At 57.3% G+C, this 22,134-nt stretch overlaps 4 protein-coding genes across 4 annotated transcripts; all 4 read left to right on the top strand.

Moving 5' to 3' along the window:
• Positions 1–1,701: 1,701 nt before the first annotated feature.
• Positions 1,702–2,844, top strand: LBRM_32_2920 (conserved hypothetical protein; the record flags this gene model as incomplete). Its single annotated transcript, XM_001567594.1, has 1 exon — positions 1,702–2,844. One exon carries the CDS (start codon positions 1,702–1,704, stop codon positions 2,842–2,844), a length of 1,143 nt encoding a protein of 380 aa, XP_001567644.1.
• Positions 2,845–5,688: 2,844 nt separating this feature from the next.
• LBRM_32_2910 (conserved hypothetical protein) lies at positions 5,689–7,896 on the top strand (the record flags this gene model as incomplete). Its single annotated transcript, XM_001567593.2, has 1 exon — positions 5,689–7,896. The coding sequence occupies one exon, from the start codon at positions 5,689–5,691 to the stop codon at positions 7,894–7,896; it is 2,208 nt and encodes a 735-aa protein (XP_001567643.2).
• Positions 7,897–9,026: 1,130 nt separating this feature from the next.
• AAT16 (putative amino acid permease) lies at positions 9,027–10,442 on the top strand (the record flags this gene model as incomplete). The annotated part of the gene is made up of 1 exon (XM_001567592.1): positions 9,027–10,442. The coding sequence occupies one exon, from the start codon at positions 9,027–9,029 to the stop codon at positions 10,440–10,442; it is 1,416 nt and encodes a 471-aa protein (XP_001567642.1).
• A 5,200-nt stretch (positions 10,443–15,642) lies between these two features.
• Positions 15,643–21,756, top strand: LBRM_32_2890 (conserved hypothetical protein; the record flags this gene model as incomplete). Its single annotated transcript, XM_001567591.2, has 1 exon — positions 15,643–21,756. One exon carries the CDS (start codon positions 15,643–15,645, stop codon positions 21,754–21,756), a length of 6,114 nt encoding a protein of 2,037 aa, XP_001567641.2.
• Between the last annotated feature and the right edge of the window lie 378 nt (positions 21,757–22,134).

The raw sequence follows: 22,134 nt of genomic DNA, 5'->3' as shown, positions 1-22,134 counted from the left end.
GGAAGAAGAAAGCAGGGGATTCACGCCGCTCGCAGGTTGCGTGTTCCTGCGCGTTTAAACCACAAGCACTTCCTGCCGACCCGCTACAACGTGGACATGTCGAAGGAGCTGCGCGGCAAGATCAACGTGTCTGACGCGTCGAAGCGCTCGCGCTCGAAGAAGCTGGTGAGGCGCGTGTTCCAGGCGCGCTACAACGCCGGCAGCAGCGCGTGGTTCTTCCAGCGCCTGCGCTTCTAAGCAGCGAGCGGTGCGTTCGTCACTCCGAGGCCTCAGCAGTAGCAGCGGAGGTGTGTAAGTAACTGAACAAGGATGGGGCAGAGGGGGGTCCAGCAAAGGGCTCTCGTACTGTTGTGTCTCGATCCTTTTCTCGTTCTCTGCCTCGTCGGCGTCCTTCGCTCTGCAGTCTTTCCGTGTGAGTGTGGATATGTGCTGGGGCAGACGCCACTGCACAGGAGTCGCAACTTTTGCTTTTCCATTCTTTCTTTGTTTCTCGTCTTGAGCTCGTCTCCTCGCCGCCTTTCCTCACTCGCTCTCTCGCGTGAGGAGCGCCTGGGAGTCGATCTCTTTCGTTTCACCGTTTTCATGGGTTTCCAAAGACAGACCAAAAAATCGTGCGAGGCAAACACCAAAGCCGGCGAAGAAGAGGCGATGGTGAAGGGCGGGGGTGGAAGGGGAAGCGGAAAAGGTCGCACCTATCATTTAACGACAGTGGTGCGCAATGGGGTTTGTTGTTGTGCTCCCCTCCCTTGTGAGGCACGTGGATGTGGCCGTCGTATCTCCTCTGCTATTCTCTCTTGCATGTCATCCCAGGCCTTTCTCGCTCTTTCTGCTTTTCGCCGCACTTTGACCTTCTTGCCAGGCGTAAGTCCTCTCCATGTCCGCGCCCGCCTCCCGTGTTGTGTGCTCCTTGCCCGTACTCTTCAACTACGTCGTACTTACCTTCTCTGGTTTTCCTTACTTGTGGACATCTTTACTGCTGTTCTCTACTACACCATCGTTGTGCGCCACGCACCGTTCGAAACGGGGGGAGCACATACACGTGTGACAGAGAGGCTGCTGTGCTTCGAGCAGTGTTGCGAGGGGGGAAAAAAAGGCACATAGAAAAAAGGGAGATTACACATCCAAGGGGCGTCCCTCCCCTACGCAGTTGAAATCGCACGGCGTGTTTGTCGCACTTTGCCGCCCATGGGGGGAGGGGAAGGCACTCATTCGACACACACACACGCTTGATTCACCTGGCGATACACTTCACGAGCTCGTCAGTGTTGCGCGCACCAACGAAAATTTTTCTCCTCTGCAGGCATTCACCGCCACGCACGCCTCTTCAGTTCTTTGTTTTTATTTTCTGTGAGGCAGACGTATCGCTTTCCCTTTATGTTGTTAGTTCCGCGCCGTGTTTTGTGGACTCCTATCATTCCTCCTCCCCGCCCCCACACCCCCAGGAGAAGCAAAGCACAGGCACGCGTGTATACCTCATAGGGCGCCGCGTGTGGACATCTACCTTGACTCGTTTTCCCTTCGCGCGTGCCCACGCGTTCGTTGGTGTGTGTGCGTGTGTGTGTGTGTGTGTGGCACTCCTCCCTCCCTCTTTCTGTCGGTGCTGAGCGCAAGTTTGTACGTCTTATTTCAGCTGCCGCTCCCCCTCCCCCAACACACCTAAAGAAAAGTCTTAGACCGCTTTCTCGCGCTTTCGTATTCGCGATGCCAGAACCCCTCGTGCCAATGTGCGGCACGTCCGCGGAGAAGTTCTTGGGCAAGCAGGTGTACAAGAACAACAAAATAGCCCAGAACATGTTCTCCAGCGCCACTCGCAAGGACAAGAAGGTCATGCTGCCCCAGACACTGCTGAAGGGCCTCACCATCCAGAAGCTGTGGGACAACGTGTTTCAGGACAACACCGGGTTTTTAAAAAAGTACCACGACACGCGCAATGAGTCGAAGTTAAGTGTCGGCCAGTGGGACTACGCAGCCGACCGCGGCAGCGGCTCGCGCTTCGTGTCGCTTGTCGCCATCGTCGAGGTGCCGCGCGCCGGCACGCCGACCCCTCTGAACCAGGCGCACCGCTTTGCCTACGTCACCACGCCAGAGGGAAAGCTAATGCTCGTGTACCAGATATCTTCTCAAACCCCTGAAGTGCCGGCAGGCGGCTCCTTCCGCACCGAGGCGTACTTTGAGATCACCGCTGATAGCGCCGACAGCGACTGCTCCATCGCTATTTGGGGGAACTGCCGCAAGATGAGCATGTCCTTCTCCGCCATCCAGTACATCGCCACACCGCGTGCCATTAAAGAAATGACGTTGGCGTATCGACAATTGGTAAACATGGTTAGTGAGGAATTTTGCGGAGGCGCAGCCGCGCCGGCCGACGACGGCGGTGTCGTGTCCGAAGGCGACGCCGGCGACAGCGGTGCCAGCAGTGGTGATGGCGGCGGCCTTGGCTCTGTCTTCCATGGGGCATTGCTAGTGCTGGCGGTGCTTGTCACACTACTTGTCTTCAATAGCACTCGCACCATGGCGCGCACTTCTCATCTGGCCATGGCGATGCTGAACCTGGACCGCTCATTCTGGGAAAGCTCCCGCGTCGGCGGCCGCGGCCCCACTGCCGAGAATACGAGCGGCTGGATGTGCGAAGAAAAGGCGCTGTTGATTGCCGCGAGGGAGGCGCAGCTTCAAACGATGCGATATCGCTGGATGGAGCAACAGGCGGAGATCGACCACCTGCAGCACACCGTCTCGCTTCTGAAGTGGATGGCCTACGTGCAGATGGCTGCCGTGGCTGTGGCGCTGGGCGGGTTCGGCTACTTGCTGAAGCGCCATTTGGACTCGACCCCAGAGTCGTCCTGAGGACGCTGACTCGCCGATCGTGCCATCTTTTCCGATGTTTCACTCTCGCCTTCTCACACGTGGTTTGCGTCCGTGTAGAAGGAGAGAGGGTGAGGAGGGGAGGGGTCTGAGCGGCGAGAAGGTCGTAGGCCGAGGTAGGACGTCGTTGCTGTACTTCTTTTCTTGTTGTTGTTGCGTTGAAGCAACCGTGGCGATGCTATACTGTGCCATGAGCACCGCTCCAGGTGTGGGCTTTGTGTTGCCCTTCCCTCTCGCCTGACCCCTTGAGTCGACAGCTTCCCTTATTTTCTGCGCTGTTCTTTCTTTTCTTTCCTGACAGGTATTCTGCCACCTCACTAGACACGGAGTGCATTTCCCCTTCACTTTCCCCTCATCGCACCGAGGACATTTTGTCTACACATCTACACGTCGAGATGCGTGCAGGCGAGCATTACAGCGGACAGTGTACCGACATACATACGCAGGTTCATCTCTCGAGTTCATTTTTGCCTCCTTTCAGGGAGTTTCGAAACCGATGGATGCCGTTCTCAGATCTTTCTCTGTGCTCGATTTCTTCTGTCTTTCTTCGTGTCCAAAGCGCAGTGTGCTCTTGAGTGCCGCGGCTAACGCTACTTCGACTAGAACTGTCGTTCTCCTTGTCACTATTCACTCTCTTCTCCGCGTACGTGTGAAGTGTTTGTGCACCGATAGGTGGTATGCGTCTGCGTTAGCGAGCGTGTATGGTGTGTGTGTGTGTGTGTGTGTGTGTGTGTGTGGGAAAGGTGAGGGCACGCTTGAGAGCTCAAGGTGCTCTTTCACGTCTCCCTCATCCTTCTCTTTCTGAGGTTTTTTTTTCTTCTCTTGCCCATCCCGCTCGCTCGCTGGCTCTCTCTCTCTCTCTCTCTCTCTCATGCTTTCTCTTGCTCACTCGCACCGTCTTTGCGTGCGCGTTGTGCGTACCTCTCTCGTCCTCTTCTCCTTGTCAGAGCTTTTTTCCCTCGTTGCGGCTGTAACACTAAAAAAGGCAAAAAAACCAATAGAAAAGACAGTAGAGAATGCACAGCACCTCAGTGAGCTTCGTTCTCAGACACGGGGGGGGGAGGGAAGGCGGCGGTAGCCACGCCACTCTCCTCGTGTCCCGTAGTGTGGTGCTCTTTTACCGCACCCCTTGAAGGGAATGATGGTTGGCGGTGATGGTGACGCTGTACTCCCATGCTTCGTCCTCTTCTTCCCTGTCTTTGTGCCTCGGAAGGAGAGAAGAGGAGAGAGTTCCCCGATGCGATGCGATGTGTGTGTGGCGGAGTAGTTCGCTGTGCGCAGGAAAGAGAGGGAGCGTGTATTGCGCTACCCTCTACGGATAACGCAGCTGTGTGCCTTTCCTCTCACCCTTTTTGCCCCCCCCCCCCCTCTTCTATCCTCGGTGGTGTTTTCTCGCTGCACACCACCATCTGTCCCACCACTATCGTATCTCGCCTTGATTTTCGTCTACCTCTCTCCCTCTCTCTCTCTCTGTGCATTCGCTCTTTCTCACTTCCGTCTCTGCCTGCACCCGCCGCGCGGTGTGCGTGCATGTGTGGCTGATCTGGTGTTCCTCTGGAACCCCTGTACAAAACAAGCTTGCGCATCATGCGTATGTACAACCAAAGATGCTTTGGCTCCGTATGCTCACTCTGTCGATGGTGCACGTGATACACTTCTTTCACGGGACTTTTTCAGAATTCGATTTCTAATCCTTCACTGCCTCCATTCTTCCGTAGGCTTTCACATCGCGTGAGCGGAGGTTTGCTGATCGAAGAGAGTCTTCCTTCTCGGTGCGTGTCTCTCGATATGTGTGTGCCCATATCTGTATGCCCATACGCTAGAAAATTGCCTCTGTCCTTCGTGTATGCCCATTGACGTAGAAGAGTACCAAACTAAAGTCGGATGAGCCGCTGCATCGATTTTGTGGCCTGTGCATGCTGTGTGCCACTGCTCATGCACAGAGCAGAACGGCGTGTGTGTGTGTGTGTAGGCGGCTGAGTTAAGTTCAGTGGTTGGTTTTACTTTCTCTCTCCCTTGCCGCTTGCCGTATCGTCTGCACCTTCAAGGAAGTCAAGCTGTTTTGAGGCATACCTCCCTAAAAGACGTCGCACAATGCAACATGAGGCCTCCTCCCCTTCTCCCTCCGTTGGGTGACCGCTTGGGCAGCGCTTGCCTTCGTTCGTTCGGTGGCGTCTTGGGCTATTGGGAGGTGTGAAGTGATGGCGGAACAGTCTGCGCGGCTCGATCATGACAGTACAGTTCTTTGTTGCACCTTGCCCTCCGCGTGCACTGTCCGTTACACCTCGAATTCACACCTCTTACTCTATGTACGACTGTCAAGTACATGCAGAGCTCATCCATCTCACTCCTCCGATTCTGTGTCTCGGTCTCTTCCCCCCCTCCCATCCTTCCTGTTGGCTCGAACCTCGATGCACCCTCCCTGTTGAGCCTGGGGTTGCACTCCATAAGTGCGCATATCTACGTATCCACCCAAGTGAGCCGGTCACTGCGGATAGTGAGGTAAGTGCACACCTTCGCCTTCTATTCATGCTGCACCGCTTCTCGACTGCATTGGCAGCACAGAAGCTGCCCAATCCGGGCAGTTCGCTTCTTAACCCTCGCAGCTATCGCGCCAAGGTGCGCCGTGCGGTAGCCATAGGGGCGCAACAGGAGGCGCACTTTGAACAGCAAGCCATGCTTGCAGAGCTCGGTGGGGCTGGCAGGACGGGTGCGGCGATGCCGCACCCATCCTCACCTTCACGTACGGCTAAGAGTCGCAAGCAGCGCCATCAACATCACGTGAGGCAGGTCGTCGGCAAGGACGTCGCGGAGCGTGCCAAGTCGATGACAGACGTGGAATGGGCGAGCGTACCTATGGCGGACAAACATGCCTTCACCAAGTATATGGGCGAGCTCTTGCGCGAGCACCCAACGGAGGCGACAGAGCAACAGCGGCGTCGCTACTTTGAAACAACTATGGTTGACCCGCGCAACCTCGACCCCGCTCGCACTGTGCGAGACGAGTACGAGCGGCTGAAGATGGGTCTGCCCGTTCAGCTCAAACACCCACAGCGTTCACTGGGCGTCTCGCAGGCTATATTCGAGACTGGCGACGCAAGTCTGTTTGACCCTGGCAAAGTGGACGCTCTGGAAGAGGCGATGACGCAGGTTAAGCAGGTGTTTACCGACTACGTGCGGCAGCGCCGAGAAGGCGTGAGCACGGAAACAACACGTCGCAAGCTGGCTAACATGCTGGCGGACTTGAACGTGGAGACTCAGCGGCATCTGAGTCACATGTTTAAGTACGCGGAAGAGAGGGTTCGTCACGAGGCTCGTGAGGAGCGCAAGCGACAACTGAGCGAGCTGCAGCGGCTGCGGCGGCTGGTGTCGTCGTCATCGCGGCAGCGCGCTTCTCCGTCATTTGAGTCATCTACTCCAATCCCCACTACCGATGCGTCTGTGCCGGAAGACGCCATGTGCCCTTTGGCATCGTCTTCAGAAGGGGTGGAGAGCTCTGACGCCGTCCATGACGTCGACTCTCCGACTCCTGCAAGGCTTGCCAAGATGAAGAGGCGCGCTGTCCTGAAGCGTTCCCTGGGCAAGGCCCTCGGCTTGGAGGTCGAGGTCGTGGAGAGCCTCATTACGGAGCTCGAGGCACAGGAGAAGTTCATGCAGTTCTGTGAAGTCTTTGCTCGCCTCACTGTCTCCCGTGGGTTCCGCCACGGCCCGGAGGACGAGTGCCTTGATGCGTACACAGAGAGCCTTAGGCGGCTGTACTCTGTAGACGCAAATAAGCTCAGCACGCTTGACGTTGTGCAGTACCTTGCTGCCAAGGAGGAGGCGCACCCAGTGGACTGGGCAAAGCGGTGGTACGAGCGCCTTCTCCGCATCCCGCTCGAGCACACGCCGGAGTACAGGCGGCTGGAAGCGATTCGCGACGGTGACAGTGTTGCACTTGAGCTGCAGGCCCGGGCCGAGCGCGAGGTGGACGCACCGGTGTCCGCAGGTCATGAAGCTGCCAGGCAGGCGGAGCGGGAGGCTGCTGGCGGGCGCACACAGCAGGCTGTACGGCTGGTAGAGAAGATGTTTATGCGCCCAGATGACCCACGGCTGAAGAGTTTGCACGAGCGACGACTGCGCTACATCGCCTACCTGCAGATGGAGCGGCAGATTGCGCAGTCACGTGAGAACGCGAAGATTTTCGAGGGGATCGAAGAGACAGCAGAGGCGGAGGAGTGCCGACGGCTCTACGCGCAGCTCATGGAGCGTAAGCAGCGACTCGCTGCTGACTCCACAGCAGCTCTCCTCACCGAAGGTGACGGCAGCGGATCGGTGGACCGTTCTGCCGCAGCGGCCTCCGCTGCTGTCGGCACCGATGTCGCCTCGACTGCCGACAATGTTAACGTGTTTGCACAAGACGCCGAGGCTGCCGCACTATTTGAGCAAATCAGCCGCATCACTCACTCAGTCATCCGCACCCACACCCAGGAGACACGTCGGCGCAGCAAAGCTGCTGCCAAGGCTGAGGTACTTGCGCGCGTGTTGCGGCTGGCTGGCCTCACGAATGCGGACGGCAGCCGCGCCGGCCGCGCCGAGGAGCTTCAACGGCTGCTTCAGGAGAAGAAGGACAAGGTGGCACAGCGTCTACTGAACGTACTGGAGGCGGACGTAAAGTCTGACTTGGAGTGGATGGATGCCATGGACGAGGCAGAGCGGCCGCCGTTGCTGCCCATTCCAGAGGGCATGTCCTATGTCTCCGCCGCAGATGTGCAGGCCTGGAAGGAGATTCGCGATGCTGACAGGGCCCTTTCTGCCGATCCGTTCCGCAAGAACAAGAAGCAGTTTCAGCCACGGCTCTTTGGCCAGCCGTGGCAGCTGCCTGATAAGCCGCTGTTGTTTTGGGGCACTGGAACAAGGGCAGTGCAGCAGGCGCTGGAACACGCCGCCAGCGATGCGGAGCGGCGACGCCGTGGTGAGCCGCTGGCGCCACCATACCCTTGCCCAGAGAATCCGTGGGGTTGGCGACTTGTCAAGGACATCCTTGACGACTAGACATCCTCATAGCCTCATGAGGGAGTGGTGTGCCTTTTTGTCTGCATGCGCGCGCGCGTGTGTGTGTGTCCTCCCTCTCCTTATAAGCGCCCTCTCCTTCACACTAGTGCCTAATACCAAACAAGAACAACCGAAACAGCAACTACGACCACTCTTCTTTCCCTTTCGTTGGTGAGGGGGCTCAGTCTCGCCCTCGACCTCTGAGTTGGTTGCATCAGTTGAGCTGACTTCTCTTATCCTCTTACATCGAAACCACCCTAGTGGGGCGCCTTTCGCGTGTCGTTGCCTGTCATGATGCAGCAGTTCCTGCGGTGATGGCGCTCTTTTTTTTTCCCTTTCTTTGGCTGCTGCAATTGTAGGCGTACGCTCGCACGCGCTTGTCGCTGTTCCTCTCTCTCTCGGCTGTTGCGGTGGCGAGGGTGGATATGAGGCACCCATGACTGCACCACCCGTCTTTCTCTCTCTCCTTTTCGCGCTCCATTGTTCTCATTCCCTGTCTCTCACCTCTTTCATTCCTTCTCACGTGAATATGCGGATACGATCGCTTTCTTCTCTGCCCTTCTCTCTCTTCTACCCACCCGCGCACGACTGCATGACACCGTCATTCCTCCTGTGCTGCCGCTTCAATTTTCTTTGCCCCCCCCCCCCCCCCTTCTCCCTTCGCCACCGCCTCCTCCGACATCTGTCTGCAGCCCTCCCTTTAAGCATTTTAATTGAGAGACATATAAAGAGCAAAACACACACACACACACACCAAGAAGCACTCACACCCACGACCAAAACTCTTCCACACAAAATATTGAGACAAAGGGGAAAAACCCCATAATCCACTTGCTCTTCGCTCACTTCAACAGAAGCAAGAGGACGACTCGACGATCTCGAACGCGACCCACAGCGTACGTCGATCTACACATCTCCGTACGGCTCACTTGTTCTCACACTCGCAAGCTTCATCAGCACCACGCCCACTGAGGAGCAGTCCTCGTCGCCCATTTCGGTCAGCGGGGAACGTCTGTGTGTGTGAAGGGTATCCCGCCCTGCTCTCCGACCTCTTCGAGCGATACCGCCTTGCCACCAGCGCTTCTTTCTTTTTCTGTTGACGAAAGTTTCTACTTCTGTGCAAGGCAATCATGAACCGCGATAACAACAACAACGTGTTTAGCACGAGTGATGTCCTCTTCGAGCCGTTGTCCGACGTCCACAATCCCCATGCTGAAGCGAACGAGAAGACCTCCGATGGCGAGTCCCGCACCGACTCCAGCTGCACCGACTCGCTGTCCGTGCAGCGAGCCAAATCTACTGGCGTGCGTAGGGCCCTTGAGAAGGCCTATTCCGTCATCCCTCACGGTGGGCTGGTTGCCAACATCTACAATCTGTCCAGCGCTACCCTTGGTGCCGGTATTGTGGCCGTGCCGTCCGGCTTTCACCACTCTGGTATGGTGGTCTCCGTTGTGCTACTCGCCGTTGTGTGTGCATGCACCATCTATTCAATTCGCTTGCTGGGCCAGGCGAAGCTGAAGACGGGCCTGCGCTCCTACGAGGAGATGGCACGCGGCATGCTGGGTCACGGCTGGGACTACTTTGCAGCGTTTCTCATGTTAATTTTCTGCTGGGGTACGTGCGTCGGATACATCATCTCGGTCGGCGACTTGCTATCGCCAATGTTGGATGGCCCCAACACGAACGCATTCCTCAAGACCGTCAACGGCCGCCGCATCCTCGTTGGGCTGATCTGGCTCGTTGGCATGTTCACATTGTCTCTGCCGAAGGAGATTAACTCGCTGCGCTACGCCTCTGTGATTGGCGTGTCGTTTGTCGTGTTCTTCGTCATCTGCGTCATCATCCACTCCGCGCGCAACGGCCTCCAGAACGGCATCCGAAAGGATATCGTGCTCGTCAACAGCGGCTTGCCGGCTATCAATGGCCTCACACTGTTCATCTTTGCCTTTATTTGCCAGGTGAACGTGTTTGAGATTTTCGATGAAATGCAGAAGCCCACGCTCAACCGAATGACGCGCGACGCGACGATCAGCATGATCCTCGTGGCGTTGCTGAACTTCCTCTCTGGCTTCTTTGGCTACTGCGACTTTGGTCCACAGGTGGACGGCTCGCTTCTGCGGCTGTATCGCCCGCTCGAGGACCCACTCTTCATGATTTCATACATCGGTATGTGCATCAAGCTGTGCGTCGGGTTCGCCATCTGCATTCAGCCCTCACGCGATGCCATCTACTACTGCCTGCGGATGGGCAAGACGTCTGATGTGAAGGACTGGCTGAACTGGGTCGTCAGTGGCCTCCTTGCCCTCGCCGCGCTCATCTGCGGTCTCTTCATCCCTAACATCAACATCGTCTTCTTTCTGCTCGGCGGTATCTGCGGTGGCTTCCTCGGCTTCATGTTTCCGGCGTACTTCTTCATCTACTCGGGTGGCTTCACGCTCAAGAAGGTCGGAATTCTGAACTACGTTGGCTGCATCGTGCTGATTGTTGGTGGCGTAATTGCTGTCGTCTTTGGCACTGGCGTTGCCATCTACAGCGAGATCCACTGAGTAGGTCGGTTGCGAGCGTGTGCAGAAGCAACAGCAGCGATACCTCCTGACATGGCATAAAGGCTGTGATTGGAGCGTGCCTGTGTGTGTGCGTGTGTGTGGCTGAGTGTGTATCGGCTTTGCCGATGCGCTTATGCTGGCGCAGCGGTCAAATTCTGCCCCTTTTCTCTGTCCAGTCTTCTGCGTGTGTATTCTCTCTCTTTCGTATTTTTCTTCTATTCTCTCTGTTGATGCCTTCTCCCCTTCCCTCCCCTCTCTCTCTTTCTCCACTGTCTTCCTCTTTTCTCTCCCCCCCTTCGTTCTGTGCCTGCCGCCAAACAAGACCATTTCTCCTGTTGTTGTACAACTCCCGATCACACCATAGAAAAGCGAGCCGCAGAGAGGAGAGAACACATGCGCACATGAACTCCGGCGAGTCACATGCCTCCCCCCTCGTGTACTCAGTTAAGGTGTGCGTGTGCGTGTGCGTGTGTGTGCGTGTGTGCGTGTGCGTGTGCGTGTGTGCGTGGGTGTGCTTGTAAGCGGATTGCTGTGAGAAAGAGCGTTGTCCTCTGCGCTCCCCTGCTCTCTCTGCAGACGCACACCTTCTCTCTCTCTCTCTGTGGTGTCGCCTTTTTTTTTTCTTCGAATGTCCTTCTCCACTTCTACCCACGTTCATGGCTGCCAATGACCGACTAGCCTTTGTTGTGTGTCCCCTTTGCTTCCGGGCGTGTCCCCCTCCTAACCCCCAACCCTCTCGCTGTTCTAATTCGTGACGAGAAGGAGAGAGAGAGAGAGAGAAGGGGACAGCAAACGGACCACGGAACGCGTCGATCTGTAAAGCATATGCCAAGTGCTCTCTCTGACGCCCACGCGCCCATATATACAGTCAGTCAGTCAGAGTCCCCGCGTGCGAGGACACTCCCCTCCCCCAACAAAGAAAGGCGCACATAGGAAAAGGCATGTCGCCCCCCCCCTTTTTTTTTTTTCATCCGATCACTTCACACTTTGCTTCTCTATATGACTCTCTTCGATCTGTGGTGCTGCTGCTACTACGACTCTTCCTGATCCCACAGCTTCGTTACGACAACAACAAAAAAATCCACACACAGACAGGCGCCTCATCATGACTTCTGAGGATCGAGGACAAGGAAAGAAAAAGAGACAAAAGGAAAGCGGAGGCAGAGTCAACAGTACAGCTTTGTGTAGACGCTCGTGTATGCACGAATGTGTGTTGGCTTGTATGCCTCTGTATGTATGTGTGTGTTTCTCTCGCGCTCTCTCTTTGCGTCTGGCATGGCAAGCTTTGTACGAAGCAGCGCGGAAAGGCAAGTGAACGTCATGTGCGCGCATGGACAGCACTGTGCTTGTTTTTTCCTCTTTTCTTTTTTCAAGCCACCTGAGTGCAGGTCCTGCGAAAGCCCCCCTCTCTCCTATTTGCGACTGCCTAGCCCTTCTTCCCGCGTTTTTTTTTTCACTTTCCGCGCGCATCTCCGCGATAGGTGAGTGTGCGTGCGTATGTGTCTTGGACTGCTCCTTCACGAGTTATCTCTGTCGTCGTGGCTCACCCGTCCAGCATCTCTCTCTCTCTCTTTCTCTGTACGCACCATCTTTTCTTCTTTTCTATATCTTCTTTTCTTCCTCCGCTGAGGAGAAACCAGAGCGAGAGTTGCGCTGTTGATGTGGTCCTCGCTTCGATAGCTGTCTATGCGGTACTCAAGCTAGCAAGACACCAGGTTCCAGCAAACAACAAAAAGTGTCAGGTGTGCGTTAGAAATGTGTTGTGGTGCGCGGCTTTTTTTTTTCTCTATATATTTTTTGTTTCCCCCCCCCCTGCGTCAAAACTGTTTCTCTTGCTTGTGGACGCTTGCGCTTATTTCCGATCCCCCTCCCTCCCCCCTCTCTCTCCCCCTCCCTCCCTCCCTCCCTCCCTCTCCTTCCTCCCTACACACACACAACACACACACATCTCCATCTTCCAGTTTTTACGTCCACAACTTCCGCTAAGACTTTACCCCCTCTTTTTTTTTCTTTTTGTTTGTTGTGCAGCCAATGCGTGTTGCCTTTTTTCTTGTGGCTGTTGTTTGGTTTCCCTTTCTTCGTTGCCACTACACTGTGTGATGCCTTCTTGTACCACCACCACCACCAACCCCCTTTTTTTAATTTTCTCCTGCCCCTTGCCAAGAGCATCGCATTGCTCTCACTTTTTCTTTGCCAAACCACCTCCCCCATTTCTCCTCTCTCTCTTACCATGGCCGCCCGTCACACAGCCTGTCTGTGTATGAGGCGTACGTGTGCTTGAGTTATCGGTATTCTTCTCCGTGCTACTGGAGGGGGGTGCGGACAGACATCAGGTGTGATTTTCATCTCTCCCTTTTCTTTGTTTTTTTTTTTTTTCTTCCACCTGGATCCTTGGGCTCTTTCTTCTTCACAGAATCGCCAGAGCCACAAGGAAGCCGCACGTGGGAGAAGAATAAGCAACGCCTTCATCTACATAAACACATATAGCGCTGCATCGGTGTGCGTCTATTCAGCTGCTGTATGGGGCGTGTGCTGAGCAGCGCTCTTTCTTTCCCCTTTTCATTGGACTTTTCCTCCTCGTCTCTCTCTTATTTCGCTCACATGTTCGTGAACATGGCTTTTAGCCTCTCTTTCTATGCAGAAGTGAAGAGTCGTGGCTGGGGTCAGTGAAGGTGAGAGGGAGAGCAAATGCGGAGGAAGACTACACGGACACCCAAGCCGAAGGACTTCGCTTCCCAAGGAGCAGCTCCCCATGCTTAGGGAGTCACGCATGCTCACTGACAAGAACTCGCAACTCCTCTCACTAGCACCCGCCAATTCTTCTTCCAGAAGGGACACATGCATGGGTGCGAGGAGAACAAGAGACGGTCTTTTTCTCTCTGTCCTTCGTTACCACTAACAACACAGCCACTTCAGTTGCGTAAGTGCTTCTTTTATAGATAAAGCTGCACGCCTGTGTACGTGTGTGTGTGTGTGTGTGTGTGTGTGTGTGTGTGTGTGTGGAAGAGGGGAGGGTATTCCGAAATTCAGAGAGGCTGACCCCTTCAAATCTCCCTCTCTGTAACGGGCGTGTCTACGCATGCCTGTGCTTCTCGTTCTTTGTATCCATAGGGGTGTGTATCGCTGTGTGGCTGTTTCTCTACAGCAGGCCGGCAAGCACAAGGATATGTCCAAGCTGCACGTAGCCCTTGCGTACGCAGTGAATGACACGCTGTAAAGAGGAAAAAAGAAGTCATCAGATGCCGCTCGGGTTGGGGCTGGGGTTGAGAGTGGCGGCGCGGTGTGCTAGCAATGAGTGGTGTGGCGAAGCGTCACAGACCGAGGTGCTCGCATTGCGTTTTGCCTTGCGCCGGCGAGTCTTGTCTATCGCCATACATGTAGCTTGGTGTCGTGTCGTGGCCAAACCGAAAGGAGAGGCCAACGAAGGCGATGCCACTGACGTCGGCAGCTTGTATGACCTCGGCGCAAACAATGTAGGGGGGCCTCGTTGGAAGAGTATCGGAGGACTATGAGTCCTGTAATGGGACCCCCCCAAAAAACCGATTACTCCGCCACATCCGCCGTCATCCTCAATTTTCCTCTCCTCTTTGTTGACCCTCTCCCGTATCACCGTCTTCTTGTCCTCGTCATACCCCTACCTCCTCCTCAATACACTTTATGAAGGCCAAGGCGCCAGCGTACTAGGCAGCGATATCAGGCCCCATTCGAGTAAACACCACAGCATAGACGGCGTTCTCTTCCCGCTTTCTTTCTTCTCTCAGACACCTCAGAGTCGCTGTTCAGTATCTGGCCTCCTCATTGACGTCTCTCTCCTTCTCTGAGCTTGAAAGGCTTCGATCGTTGCGGTACGCACTTGCTGGCGCTTCTTTTCTCAGGCGCACAGACCCATCTGTAGTTTCTATCACCTCAAGTTGCACCTTTCTCCCTCTATCCTCGCACCTGTGCGCATCTTCCCTCTTTCTCTTACCTACTCCCTCGACCCAGCAGATCGAACCAACTGCACTGCTGATGGCGTGCTTGCCAGGGGCGATGGCCGCCACCACGTCAGCGCTGCTGCTAACCGAAGAGCAGCGAGAGCTGCTTGATCAGTTTGAATTTCATGTTATTCAAGAACGGAAGGACACACCAGCAGTCTGGGTCAGCTCTGCCATGTGTAACGGGGCAGCATCGAGCCACAACAGCAGCATTAGCACCACCGCGTCTAGTTTGAGCGCTTCGCGCTGCTCCTCTACCCCCTCCTCTCACCTCCCCTCTGCAGCCCTCTTAAATGCGGCGACTGATGGCCACGAGCAAGCGGAGGGAGCTTCGCGTTGTGGTTTGGCTGCGCTCCATGACGGAGGTCACGCCACGGCTCTCGCAGGCGCGGAAGGCGATCTATTGCAAAGGATGAGGCCAGGCGAAAGCGCATCCGTCATGGACAGTGATGCACGAGACCTGGAGATGCAGACACCACCGAGTTTGCATGTGATCGCTGCTGCCCCACTGCTGCATGGCCATAGTTCTATTCGAAAAAGTGTCCTAGGCGCTTCCGCGGCTGGCGTGTCTGTTTCTTCTCATCAGCCCAGCAGCGACTTGCACACGAATTCTGGAAGTGGCTCGACAGTGCCTCTCGAAGTGCTTCTGCGTAGCGGCGACGCCGACACCCTCGACGGAGCGACACAGACGTCAGTCGATCAACAGTGCAGGGAATTGGCGGAGCGCCTTCTGCGCTCGTCGGCAGAGGTGGATGCTGTTACGTTTGCCATGGACCGCCATGTGGTGCCACCGTTCGAGTTCTGCTGAGAAGTGCGAAAAGAAAAAAAAAGGAGAGCCAAACGAGGAAAGAAAATGGACCCGCAACGGCGGTATGCTTCCTCTTCCCCTCCCCCTACCGTTGCCCGTGTCTTCACTCGGTCACCTCTCTCCCCTCTTTCCCACTAGAAAAATGCAACCCCAATCAAGCTGCCTCATCTTACCGTTGGGTGTGTACTGTGTGCTTCACATGCGCGCATGTGTGTGCCTACCGCCTCTCCGTCATCTTCCTCTCCTACGAAAAAATGGACGCCGCGCAGGTCTACACAGAAGCACGTGCGCGCACCCAACGCTCCGCCACCCCTTCCTGCCTCGTCGCTTACTCGTCGCCCCTTTTCCCTCCCTTTTTTCTTTTCTTTTTTTTTTCGTTCACTCTTCTTAGCCCCCTTTCGCAGAGCATCTCGTCGCCATGCCCATGATCATTTCCCTGGTTAATCAGCTTGCCGCGCGACACAACAGCGGCGGTGACACCAGCCACACCGAGGACGCCGCGGAGCGCGTCTCACGCCTGTTCCTCGTTGCCTGCGACTTGATGGGCGCTTTCTGTCCCGCGGACCTGCACCAGCACCTAGAGGACATGATGACGCGCCAGTGGGCGGCGCTGCTTCACGGCGAGAGCTTTCAGGCCTCGCCTCCAGCGTCATCAAATACCCCCGAGCCAGCAACGTCGTCACACTTGTCTCCTTCATCCGACTATGTGCCAACGCTCATCGCCGCCTCCGGTGCGCTCTTGGGCTACGCACGCACCCATATCGAGGAGTTCAGAGCTTGCGGTGTAGGTCGGGAGTGGATCGATGGTGTGTGCGATCGTTGGCAGTCGAACGTGCTTCAGCTGCTGAGCGCGCATCCGCCATTTTCTACGGAGGCGCGCACGGCTGTCTGCTACACTGTGGCGCAGCTGTCCTTGCTACCGAGCCACTGTTGCGAGCAGGTACTGCAAGCTGCGTTTGAAGCATTAGAGGCGGGGCGCGAAGATGGTCTGAACGCAAACATTGCCGTGGAACTACTCGGCCAGATCGCATCACTCATGGTGGTGTGTAAGCCGTTCCAGCTGCACGGCCTCGCCCTCGAGGACCCTACTACTACTGCTGCTGCCGCAACTACTGCCAAAGGCGGTGCAACAGGCAAGAAGGGCGCAGGGTCGACGGTGGAGGCTCAGACAGAGAAGCCGTCGAGGTTGTCGACGCAGCGGCCAGCAGTGGACGGCGCTGGCGCTGGTGCCAGTGCATTCAGTCGAGCTACCATTGTTTCGGAGCCGCCGACTGCGAACTGCAGCACCATTCCCTCCTGCTACCCCTTTCCGTCTATCGAGCGAGTCGAGGAACTGAAGGTGTCCCTCATCCAATGCTGCCTCGTCTCTCTCGGGGCCACGGTGACTGAGGCAGGTACTGTGACCAGTACCGCCGTGCCAGCAACGCGTACGTATCAGGGACGGCAGCGGCATCGTACCGTACCCATGGCGCTGGTTTGCCAGCGTGTGCTCATTCCACTGCTGCTACTCGACGGGAGTCAAGGGCTGGAGCAGTACGAGCATATTGTGCACGATCTCCTGCGCACGCTCGCAAGCTGCTCTGGTACTTCGCCGACGACGGCGTCCGTCTCACCGGCCTCCCCAGGACACACACGAGGTGCTGCTGCTGAGGACGCCGCGCTGCTGTCCCATGAGGATCACTGTGACGAGGTTGTGCTGCTGATTGCCGCGTTGTTTGATTTCCTCTTCCGACAGCCTTCCCTCAACCCCTGCACGGACTTCCGTTTCTCTGAGTTTCTCTGGACGTTGCTGAGTAGCGCGCTGCATCAAAGTCTAACAGTCACCAAAACAGACGCCGGCCACCGCGCGAACATGCAGCTGCGCGTCGAGTACCTTTTGAAGCGCATTGTCCACATGACGAAGCAGCAGCAGCAGGAGCTGAGCACCGGTGCGGCGTGTGCAGCCTTGCCGCCCATCATTGAGTTTCACCCTCTCTTCCACTGGTACACCGCCACTAGCAGCAGTGGCGACTGCGCAGCCGGCGAGAAACGAAGCAGCGCAGCCGCCGCAAGTGGCGACTCGCTCAGTGCCACCACATGGGAGAACTTCTTCTTGGTTCTGGAGTCACTCAACGAGTACGGCTGGCACATTATCGAGCCTGTGATGGCCCGCCTGGACGCCCTCGTCGCGCAGCTAGATAATCGGCTGAAGAGTGCCGAGGCGCCACACGACACGGCAGCGGCATCGACGGTAGGCGTGAACAGTGCGGCGCTGCACCCGCGGTGGGTTGAAATGCTGCTGCTGAAGTTCATCCTGCACCCAAACCTCGGGGTGCGCAAGGTGGGCCTGCGGCGTATATGGGCGCTGCCGTCGCGTGTGCTGCGATCGCTCTCCTCGAGCTTTCTTTTCCAGTACGCTTTCCAGAGCGCGTCGGATCCGCGGCTGTGCTGCGGCATCGACCGCGTTCCCATCACAGCGTCGTTTCTGGACACCAAGTCGTTCGAGGGGACGGAGGTGAAGGCTGTGCCGGATGTGGAGCCGCTTGCACAGGAGGTGGAGCGCTTCTACGCGTCACTCTTTTCCCACCGCTGGTCTTCCAGCGACGACGGCCCCGCTATGGAGGGCCGCATCGATGCTCTGCGTCGCATGCTGGACACGGCGATCAAAAAACCGCCCCGCTTCACTGTGTGCGTGCTGGCGCGTGCGCTGCTTGCCATCGCGAATGCTTTTCTGGACAACGGCATCAATGCGGAGGCTGTCCTACTCGATGAAGGGGTATTGGAACGTCTGCACCACTTCCTGCGTGACTCCGTGCAGGAGAACATTCCGTTCTGGCTGGATGTGCGTGTGACAGTCATTCTTTTCGCGGCCCTCACGACGTTTGCGGCTGCGACGGCGTCGCCGCGTCGCTGTCGGCTGCACCCGTCCTTTTGGCGTCTCTACTGCATGTGTGGCCCCCTCGGGGAGTCGGGAGGCCACAGCATCGCGAGCATGGACGCGTGTGGGCAGTACGGCCTCGTCGGCGCGTCTGTTGAGGAGCGCTTTCTTCAGCACTGGCTTGTGCAGCTCAGCGTGCAACAACAGCAGGAACCGATGCGGCGAGTCAAGTTCGGCGGGGCGGCGCCTTCACTCGTGGAGGCGCTACTGGACGTAGAGGGACTGCTCTGCCGCGTTGAGGCACTACTACAGACGCCACCAGAACTTGATTCACATGAGGCAGTGAACGTTGTGCCAGCCAAGGAAACGTTCTTCCTAGTTGGCACTCTCACTCGCACCGGTTCCGCCCGTCATGCTGAGCTCGTGCGAGCCATTGGTGATCGCATTGCAACCACAATAGCGTCGCTGCAGACGCGCGCCTACTGCACTGCTGCACAAGTGCTGACAAGCGTGGCGTGCCTGGTAGAGTTTCAGCACAGTGTTGGCGCTGCCGTGTGCGCGCAGCTATGGCCAGTGAGCACGACACTGCAGTCCATGTCTTCTGCTTTGCACGGGCACATTATGGCAGCTCTGCAGGCGAGCTTACGCAGCATCCGCGAGGCTGCAGAGGCGCCGCGACAGGAGGGCCCACGCTACTCGCTGTTCGAAGATGAAATGTGCGACGAAGTGGACATATCTTGGTCGCTCATGAACACCGCAAACTTGGACGTGGTGGCTGCTGGCGTAACCGCTCTCAATGCAATTGCATGCGCTTCAGCGACACGCGTATCGGCCACCGCTGCGGCTGCCGCTGCTGAGGTGCTGCATGTCCCGCAGCACGTGCAACAGCTGATGTGTCTCCTCCGAGAGTGCACCACGGCTTACGAGGCCACGTATGCGCCAGGTGCCAGCACCGCTGTCGACGAGAAGGCGAGGCAGAAGCGACTTGCGGTGCTGCTGATTGTTGGCCGCAACGTAACTCGCTTACTGCAGAGTGAGTTGTGCGGGTGTCTTTCTGTGAAGCACGAGGAGAGTACCACGCGGCAGGCGCCGCTCGATGGAGACCTCGACCTGGTGGCACAGCGGTGCCTTCTATTCCCGAGTGCTCTGCCGACGTGCCGAGAGGCGCCACCATTCTCTGCCGCCGCCAGTTCCCGCTGCCCCATCGCCATGCTGTTGCCGCAGGACGTGCTAGAGGTGTACGTCGACCAGCTCATGGCGCTTCCATCGCAGCGCGTCCCATCGGGTGCCGTCCCCAGTGCGTTGTCGAACCTGCCGTGGCCTACGCTGCTCAGTCAGCAGGGTCGTTACGTGTGCAACGCGCTGTATGTCCTTCTTCTGTGCCTGACTGCTGCTGAACAGGAGCACACTAGTGCTGAAGCCTCGAATCCGACGAGGACGTTTCCTGGCCTTGTGGGGCGCGTGCAGAACTATGCCCTGGGCCAGCTCGGTGAGTGCTGGACCATGAACCTTGCCAGCGTGTACGATTTGCTGTTCTGGGTGGCGTCCTCGAATATGCCAGAGGTAGTGGATTACGTCGCCATCGCGAACGGCATGTGGGAGCATATGCGAGAGGTTGGGGCGCGCCAGTACACGCGACTCGCTGCCCTTGCCTTCACGGTGCTGCACTACGTCATGCCGCACCACCCTGGCTACGTGAAGGAGGTTCTTTTGCGAGTCCTCGAGGTCGAGGGCAAGGATGCGCAGACGGCGGATCGCGACGTCTACTTTGCCTCGATGACGGCCTCGCTTCAGGTCCTGCACGACCCCGACAACAACTGGTCCGTGCTGCGCGAGGTGTTACTCTATACTGCTGTGCTCTTCAATACAAATCGCGACGAGGAGGAGAACGAGTCAACGGTGGCCGTCACGGAGCCTCTTCTGTGGACGTGGCCGGAGGCGTTGCGCCTGTGCTACCCACCCACCACTTGCATGTCTGCCGTAGGCCGCGCCATGGCAGTGGCCACGCTGCTGTGGTGCTGCCATCAGAACGTGTCGGGTCGTGCGGTGCCGCTCACGATGGAGCTGCTGCGTATGAACACGTGCCACCCGGTGGTGACACACGAGCCGTGCATGCCGAACTCACGAACCCACCGCACCCGCATGCGTCTGTGGCAGCTCCTCTGCGCGCTACTGCCTTGCTTGGCTGACGAGCAGTCCGTACCACCTACTCAGGTGGTGGAGGTGTTTCGCGTGCTTGTGCGGCACTGCTTGACGGTGAACAACATGGGGAGCATCCGGCGGCTGATGGAGCTGTACGGGATTCGGCTTATGGAGCAGCGACCCTCTCTCTACACCGTCTTGAGTGAGGCCCTTGGCAGCTACAGCCTTCGTCCTCAGGTGTGCGGGAGCTACCTTCTCATTGCTTGTCACTCGCTGCTGCGGCAAGAAGGGGCCGGTTGCATCAAGGAGTCTGCGTCCGCGACAGCAGGTGACGAGGCGCTCGCCTCTGACATCTTTACCTCCCTCTTTCCACACATTCTGCAGCAGAGCACGTCGAACCAGCACCTCCTGCGCATAATTAGTCACATCGGGCTTTTCAACATCTGCCAGCGCCGCCTCGCGCGCGGGCGCCCCATCTCGCCTGCCGTGGCGGCTATCTACGACTACGTACGCCATGCCCCAGAGCACGCGAAGTTTCGTGAGAAACACGAGCACATGCTCTTCTTCGACACGGAGGAGGCGAGCAGCCCTCGCAGCCTCTTCTGCGTCCAGCGCAAGGAGGCGAACACAGTACTGACGGAGGTTCTGCCAGCTGCTGCTTTCGAGCGGCTGCGTTTTGTGGAGACAGAGATGTGCTGCATGATTGGTGCCCTCTACCCCATGGAGCTGCTGCGCGTGCACGACTGGTGTGCAAGTTTGAGGGTGCAGGAGCTGGTGTCCGTCTTGAAGGGTTTTAGAGGCATACCTCACACAAGCACGCCGTCAGAGTACTATGTGGACTACACACGAGAGGCGACGAAGCTGCTGACGCGCGATCCGATGCCCGAGGTGACTGCCGCTGCCGCTACTGCGAGGTCCACCGGGATCGGTGCTAGCGATGAGGCAGGCGGTGTGGACGCAGCCACGGCGAACGTGCAGAAAAAGGTGTCATCGTGGTGGACAAGCGAGGTGTACAACGAGCTGCACCCACGTGCGCTGCGCACCCAGAAGCAGTCCATTATTGTTGTCGGTTCGCTGCTGGAGAATCCGGTGAACATTGCCGGCTTGTGCCGCTGCGGCGAAATCTTCGCTGTCCAGTCGATTGTCGTGCCGGATAAGAGGGTTTTTGAGCATCCGCACTTTGTGGCAGCAGCGCGCAGCGCAGAGCTTTGGATACCGTGGGAGGAGGTCATGCCAAAGGACCTGCCTTGCTACCTCGAGGGTCTGCGGCGTCGTGGCTACATGGTTGTCGGCATCGAGCAGACGGCGGCGAGCGTGTCGATGGAGCACTTTTCCTTTCCGAAGCGGTGTGCGGTGGTGCTTGGCGCGGAGGGCCAGGGTGTGCCAGCCCCGCTTATTCCCTTGCTCGACGTCTGCGTTGAGATTCCGCAGTACGGGCTCATCCGCTCGCTGAACGTGCACGTAGCAGGTGCTGTTATCATGTACGAGTACACTCGGCAGCACCTGATGGCCAAGCCGCATCTCTCCGCGTGAGAGACGAAGCAGGGGGAGAGGGGAGGAGGCGTAGACGGTTATCGCAGTGGGCGGTGTCGGTAATCGCTTGCTGACTGGAGAGTTGTCTCTCTCTCTGTTTCGGTGACAGCGGCGCAGATGTTAACGATGCTCACTTCACCCACACACCCATGTGCATCACTGTGAAGCGCTTTGGCAACCGACAGCTTCCGTGTGTGCCTCGCCGCTGTTGCTGTGTCACACTCTTGTGCGTGCGTATGTGTGTGGTGGATCCTTCATCACGAGTGCTTGGTAAATGAAAGCGCCAACGCGGAGAGCAACGAAGGAGTCGGCACAGGCACGCGCACTCCCTCCCTCACCTTCTTTCTCTCTCTCTTGAGAGGAGCGGAAGACGCACCA

Source organism: Leishmania braziliensis, chromosome 32 (assembly GCF_000002845.2).
Source record: "Leishmania braziliensis MHOM/BR/75/M2904 complete genome, chromosome 32".
Classification (NCBI taxonomy): Eukaryota; Euglenozoa; class Kinetoplastea; order Trypanosomatida; family Trypanosomatidae; genus Leishmania; species Leishmania braziliensis.
Note: the sequence above shows the minus strand (reverse complement) of the source record. Positions and strands in the feature narration are given on the sequence as shown.